Source organism: Chaetura pelagica, unplaced genomic scaffold (genome assembly GCF_000747805.2).
Source record: "Chaetura pelagica isolate M959 unplaced genomic scaffold, ChaPel_1.0 scaffold363, whole genome shotgun sequence".
NCBI classification, from domain to species: Eukaryota; Metazoa; Chordata; class Aves; order Apodiformes; family Apodidae; genus Chaetura; species Chaetura pelagica.
Window position 1 is genome coordinate 2318216 of NW_009952720.1, and position 6705 is coordinate 2324920.

At 49.9% G+C, this 6705-nt stretch overlaps 1 protein-coding gene across 1 annotated transcript in view; it reads left to right on the top strand.

Annotated features, from left to right (window-relative positions):
- The window catches only part of ARPC5 (actin related protein 2/3 complex, subunit 5, 16kDa), a 5704-nt gene extending 3255 nt beyond the window's left edge, over nucleotides 1-2449 (top strand). The window contains exons 2-4 of the mRNA XM_009994684.1: nucleotides 261-331; nucleotides 1904-2080; nucleotides 2387-2449. Of these exons, the coding sequence (XP_009992986.1) occupies nucleotides 261-331; nucleotides 1904-2080; nucleotides 2387-2449 (311 nt within the window). The remainder of the gene's footprint in view (nucleotides 1-260; nucleotides 332-1903; nucleotides 2081-2386) is intronic.
- Nucleotides 2450-6705: the final 4256 nt, after the last annotated feature.

Below are 6705 nucleotides of genomic sequence, written 5' to 3' on the forward strand. Positions count from 1 at the left end.
CAGGGCTAGAAATGGCAGGAGTGAGGGAGAATAGTTTGTTTTGCTCGGATCCTGGTTCACCAAAAGGCCTAAGAAGTCTTTTCCAGCCCTGGGGCTTCCAACTTGTGCCTTACAGTGTAACCTGTGCTGTCCCTGAGGGAACAGTGGCATCCACTGAAGCTTAAGTATGTTTAGCCATTCACACGCACAGGTCACTGTCCTGGAGCTGCTTCTGTTGCTTTCCAAATGTTTGGTGTCTGGTCCTTAACTGTCTGGCACAGGGAACATGATGGCTGCACTGCAGGCAGCCCTGAAGAACCCTCCTATCAACACCAAGAACCAGGCAGTGAAGGTGAGACAGTAACAAACTCACTCTTGGGTTACTCCTCAACCCCCCTTTCCTGTTTCTGTAAGCCCTACCCCGTCAGCCCTGCCAGGTGTACCTTGAGGAAGCCAAGGTTTTAGGGTATTCCCTGGTGTTGAAACACCTGTGACCTGCCTTGAATCTTGTTCCAAATGCTGTAGCTGGGGTGTCACCCGTCCACGTACCTTTAACTTGGTGCTGGGTGTGTGTTCTCCTGCCTGCCTGGGCTGTAGATTTCATGCCCTGGCCAACCCAGCAGCACGTAGATGTGGGCAGCACTGAACCATCCAGGAGCCACAGCTGCACCAGTCACCTCTGATGCATCAAGCTCTGCCAGCACACCTAGACCCTGAGCCTGCACAGAAAGGAAGGACTGATGGTATCACAACCAAGCCATTAACCCACACTCCCCCAGAGGCAGAAGGCAGGAACCTGCTGCATCTATTTCTGAATCTCCCCAGAATAAACCTTGAATGGCTCAGGACTGCAGTGAGATTCCTCTGTGAGGGGAACAGGCAGGTAGGATGGGATGTGGAACTGCCCAGAGGGTGAGCACCTGCAGAGGGTTTTTTTTTTCCCCCCCTTAGCCCCAGCCTGTTGCTGAGATGTTCACAGGGCTTTGAGATCCAGCTGCTACTTCCTACTAATGACTTATTTCAATTATATCCATATTTATAAATCCAATAATACACTTGGAAGGCAGTGGAACTGCAGAGTGAATTTTAATGTTTGGCTTCATTTTTAGTTGATCTCATGGAACTGTTATTTTTTTACCTATAGTTCTTCAAGTGAGCCAAGCAGCTGTGGGGTATTAAATTGCACCAGAAAACACAATTTCTGAAGAAGGAAGCTGCTTGGCTTATTTCTATAGTGGGATTATTCAAAAGTGCAACATATGGGAGACCTTTTTCTTTTATCCTCCCTCAGTTAGTATTGGATGAACAGGAAGAGCTGCTTTTTGCTAATGACATGACTAATCTGCTGCTGTCATCATTGCCACACACATTCCTGGGCCTGAGATGATACCCAGAGCAACCTGCAAATGGTTACTAAGACAAACCATGAATGTTGCCAGTTTGCAGCTCATGGGCCTGGGACAGAAGTTGACTCTGTTGAAAACATGTGGCTTCCATCAGTCACCTCTTCCAGGCTGGAATGTAATAGTTGTACCCCTGTTACACAGCACAAAGGCATGGAAACACTGGTGAAAAGGGAGGCCAGTCAGTTCTTACAAGTCTTTTGGAACATGCCAGGCCTTCAGTTTCAATATGAAGATGGAGTTTTTAGCTACAATCTCATTGGATAAGGTGGAGAATTGCAAACACAAGCAGAGGCAGAAAACCTCGAGCAGGGCAGAGGCTTTAAACTCTCACATGGTTTATAACTGGGAGGCTGTGTGTGTCACCACAAGCTCCTTTCACAAACTGCCCTTTTCAGACGTGTTTGAGAACTGTTGAGGAGAAGAAAACTCTAGTTTTTTGTCAGTTGAAGGAATGACTGATGTTGGAATGCACCTCGTGCAAGAGTGACCTCATCTCTGCTTTCCTCATCTGTTGGCAGGACCGTGCAGAAAGCATTGTCCTCAAGGTCCTCATCTCCTTCAAAGCCAATGATATTGAGAAGGCAGTGCAGTCCCTGGACAAGAACGGTGTTGACCTGCTGATGAAGTACATCTACAAAGGCTTTGAGAGCCCCTCTGACAACAGCAGTGCTGTGCTGCTGCAGTGGCACGAGAAGGTAACAGGTTCCTGGGGCTCAGGCACGTTCACTGAGCCTGCTGAGAGCCCCCTCTGCCTGCTCACACTGACATGGGAGGAGGGTACAGCCCTTGGGTAAAGATTCTCCAGCCAAAACTTGGTTTTGCCTTAGACTGGGGCACACAAAAGGGTTCAGTCCAGTGATTCAAGCAGAGGGAAGTAGAACAGCGTTTCGCCCTGGCAGGGAGATGCTCACTTGACATAGAGTTGGGAAACATTTCCACTGAGTCCATCTCAGCCTGGAGCAAGCTCTGCCTGCTGTTAACTGCTGTGTCTCTCTCCCCAGGCCCTGGCTGCTGGAGGAGTGGGCTCCATTGTCCGTGTCTTGACTGCCAGGAAGACGGTTTAACCCCAGCAGCAGGGGGTGGTTCCCCTGCCACCCACGGCAGGGGATGCTGGTACAAAACCCAACCACCAGATGCCACGGCTGCCCCGTGGGGCAGCACCTGTCTCTCCCAGCTTGCCTTCTTGCAGCTTCTTTCCTACCTGGCAAATAATGCATATCGTGTCTCTTTCTTGTGTTGAAATTCTGGAAAATGAGGAAGGTGCAATGTCACTTCTAACAGGAATATTTGGTACTTGTGATCATTTCAGTGACAGGTGTAAGGACACATAGAGCTTCATGTTTAGGATGATTTGCATTTGTGTATAATCATGGCAGATTTTGACCTTTCTGAGCAAATGCTGAGGGACACAGGGCAATGTCTTAATTCTTTTTGCTAACCAAGCAGTGCTTTGATGTAAGATCTATATTTAAGAAGTGGGGCAGCTATCCTATAGGTAACTGGACCATGTTTCCTTTGGTCAACCTCTGAACCTGCATCCAGGAACAGGACAGAAAGCAAAAGCTCCCTTCCAACCCCTATGATCATTCCAGGGAGCTGGATATTTTAATTCCTTAACCTCACATCTCACAGCCTGTTCTGGTTCCTTGTGATTGGTCCAGTGCTGGGACCACAGAGGGATGAAATCATCCATCATGCAGTTTGGGTGGCAGAATTTCAAAAGGTTGATGGTCCATTTACACTGGAGCCCAGCCCAGTGAACTCATCTTATCTGGGGGGGGAAGGGGGAGAAAAGATGCTGAAGAGGAGAAGAAAAAGCAGCTTTCACACATCAAATCACCTTCCAGCAACTTGCAAGGGATTTGATTTTTGTCAAGCACAACAAAGCAGCTGCCTGGCAGCATCTGAGAAACGCACACTGGTATCCACACCAAACTTCCCAGCCTCCCATATTTTGTGCTCTAGATCTACAGGGTCTCAAAGGATACCAGACAGTTCACATTCCTGTTGTGTTGTGCCACAGTGTGTCAGCTGGTGGGTGAAACAGCTTCCCAAAGAAAGAGGAGGAATTTTCAAGGAATTAGGAAAGCCCAGGGCACCCCAGATCAGCATTGAAGGTTTAGGACCAGGACTAAAATACAGGTGTTTTACCATTTTACTGCAGCTCAGTTGTGTAAAACTGTTGGGGAACTTGTGAAATCTTTGCTGTTTTTTGATATCTGCTTTTTTTTTTTTTTGTAATAATAATAAAAGACCAGACAATAAATTGTCACTGAATGTTTTCTCACTGCCTGAGCTATTTCATAGCAGGCTGCTGTTCAAGGATGGACAGGAATAAAAAAGCAAGCCCTAAAACTTCTCCCTTATTTTTCTCTATAGCTTTGCTTTCTAGCAGTGATTTGTACCATATTTTGCCACGTGTATAAATCCAACTAGAAAATCTGGGATCATTTCAGGAAGGAGTTTTAAACAAGAAGAAATGTTCCAGACTAGGACAACTAGAAATGTCTCTGCCTGTAATTGTAGCCAGGAGTGAGATCTTCACAACTATTAATGTTAGAGGCTTCCTCAGGAACAAAAGGAGGAGAAGGCTCATGGCTTAGCAGGGTGGTTGTGTGGAGCAACACTCCTGATTTCACAGTTTTGTCTCCCAAGAGGTTAAACATTTAGTCACTGATACAGTCCTGGGCCTGACCTACGGGTGGGATCAGACAACAACATCATTGCTACTGCAGGTGTGCTCAGCCTGGACTTGTGAAGGGTCTGAGCCTACAGAAACCTGTTGTTGAGCCTTCTGACACCTGCAGAACATCTCTTGTTCATTACCCAAGTCATCACTTTGGAGCTCATACCTTCAGGCAGCTCAAACCAAAGCCTTCCTGGTGCACCAACCTTCACTCAGGGACCAGAAGACATCTTCAGCAATAGCCTTTTGTTCTTCCAGCCTTCCTCCTTCCTCAGTTTCCCCAGGACAGGCCTGCACAGCCACAGCTGCCATGTGCTGCAGCTGCAGGCAGCCCAGCCTTGCAGGTTGGAGCCCTGTCACCCAGCCTGTCCCACCCCATCATCCCCTCCCCCTCAGAGGGCACAGCACCCCAGGTCCTCAACGCCAACTCGTGTGGTTACTCCACAACCATTTGGTGCCCTCCCTACCTTCCTTCCTAGGATGCTTTGCCTTAATTTCTTCTCCAGAACACAAGCACAGCAGGAGGCACTGGGCACACACAGCACAAGACCTGGCTTTGCTGCCAAACCCACAGAACAAAGGAGTTTTGACCCTGGGTCCATCCAGAAGCCTCACCCTCCTGGCCATGAGCAGCAATGCAGGCACCTGCTCACTGACTGACAGGAGGGTTAAAAGTTAAATCAGCTGAAAAAAAAAAAGGGAAAAAAATAAATAGTTTAACTCTTTCCTCCAAATCCTACTTTGATTTTGTGGAGCATCCAAATACCAAGGCAGGGAGCAAATCCCAGCTGTGCTGAACAGTGACTGGTGTTTGCTGGGCTCTTCTGGGGGGGCCACCCCTGGCTGAGTGAGCCCAGAGCAGCAGGAAATCCCCAGGCACCAACTCCACAGGAGGCACCACGAGCTCTGGAACAGCAGAGGAGGTGTTAAAGACACCTGTAGGGCCCATTCTCACTCCAGAATGAAGAGGAAGACAAGAGAAAGATGGGCAGGAAAGAAATAAAAAAAAGTTCCTCGACAATTTCATCTTGCAAACTACATTTCCCTTCCTGTGATGCCTTCAATGAAAAATAACTGCAGACTGGAGCTCACTGGAGGGGAAGGGGGTTTGCAGAGCTCTGTGAGGAAGGCTCAAGTGCTTCCTGAGGGTGCCTTGCAAACCTCCCACCTCTGCCTTTGGCCAGAGCATGTGGCAAAAGCACCTTATCAGTCACATCCTGCTCTTGCAACAGAGAGAAACTACTGCCCTCCCTCTACCCAGAGTTGCAGCCCCTGCCAAGCCCTGGGCTGCAGGTCACCCACCCCTTGGCCAGAAGGAGGTCCCAGAAGCTCCTGCCCTGCTCCCTGCCACCGTGTGGGGAGTGAGCAGAGCAAATCATCAGGTCCCCGTGCAGACAGGAGTGCTCAGACTTGGCTCCCAGGGCAGGAGCTGGACACACTGCCTTGTCCACTCCTCCTGCCTTACAGGTCTCCTCCCACACAAGGTCAATCCCCTTGGTCTTTCCTCATACATGCCCTCATACATGATGTTTTCTAGCCTTTTTCTAGGTCTCCTCTCCAGAAATTGGGATGAACTTGCCCATGTTGTTGCTGCACAAACTGGAAGTGGTTTGCTGCACCAGAAGCTGGATCTGGGGCATTTCTATGTATTTCTTACCCAACTCTTGACCCGGATTTCAAGAACCTCCTACAGGAGGTGTCACTATCTCTGTTACTCACTTCCTCTTGGACTAAGAAGCATCAGCCTGGTAAGAGGAAGGGGAAGAAGAGACTCACTAGAAGGATGTGTTTGTCACAGCTTTGAAACTGCTTGAAGGTGCCATTAAAACCAAGGCCACAGAGTGCCAGGTGCTGTGAGCAATTGCTGTGCTTGCACCTTCCAGATCCCATCTTTCCATGAAAAGCAAGGAAAAAAATCCCAACACTTGCCACGGGTCATTTCACACCCTCCTCTAAGCCCCTTTATACCACTTTTGGGATCAACCTGACCCAGCCGTGTGCCAGTTCAGATCACTAAGTGAGCAGAAAATGATCCCTACCATAGGATGAGCCATTTCCTCTCCTTCTGCATCACTCTCGGGCTGTAATTCCCCCTCCCTGGTGGCAGAGCAGGCAGGCAGGGTATCCCTGGCCCAGCAGCAGGCCAGGAGATGCCTACAGGAACAACTGCTTCTGTCGAGGAGCACACTTTGGGGAGCACAAGAGGCTCAGCCGTGCTCACCCGGAGGCTTTGCAACCCCAAATTTGGCCCGGCCAAGAGGCCAGCTCAGCAGAGCCATGGCTCTGCATGAGGAACCCAGAGGAGCAGAACCCCAGGAGGAGCAGAGCAAGGAGCAGAACCCCAGGAGGAGCAGAGCAAGGAGCAGAACCTGAGGAAGAGCCCAGAGGAGCAGAACCCCAGGAGGAGCAGAGCAAGGAGCAGAACCCCAGGAGGAGCAGAGCAAGGAGCAGAACCCCAGGAGGAGCAGAGCAAGGAGCAGAACCCCAGGAGGCGCAGAGGAAGGAGCAGAACCCCAGGAGGAGCAGAGGAAGGAGCAGAACCCCAGGAGGAGCAGAGGAAGGAGCAGAACCCCAGGAGGAGCAGCCTCAGCCCCACTTCCCCATCCCATCTCAGTGACGCTGGGGCCACTTCCT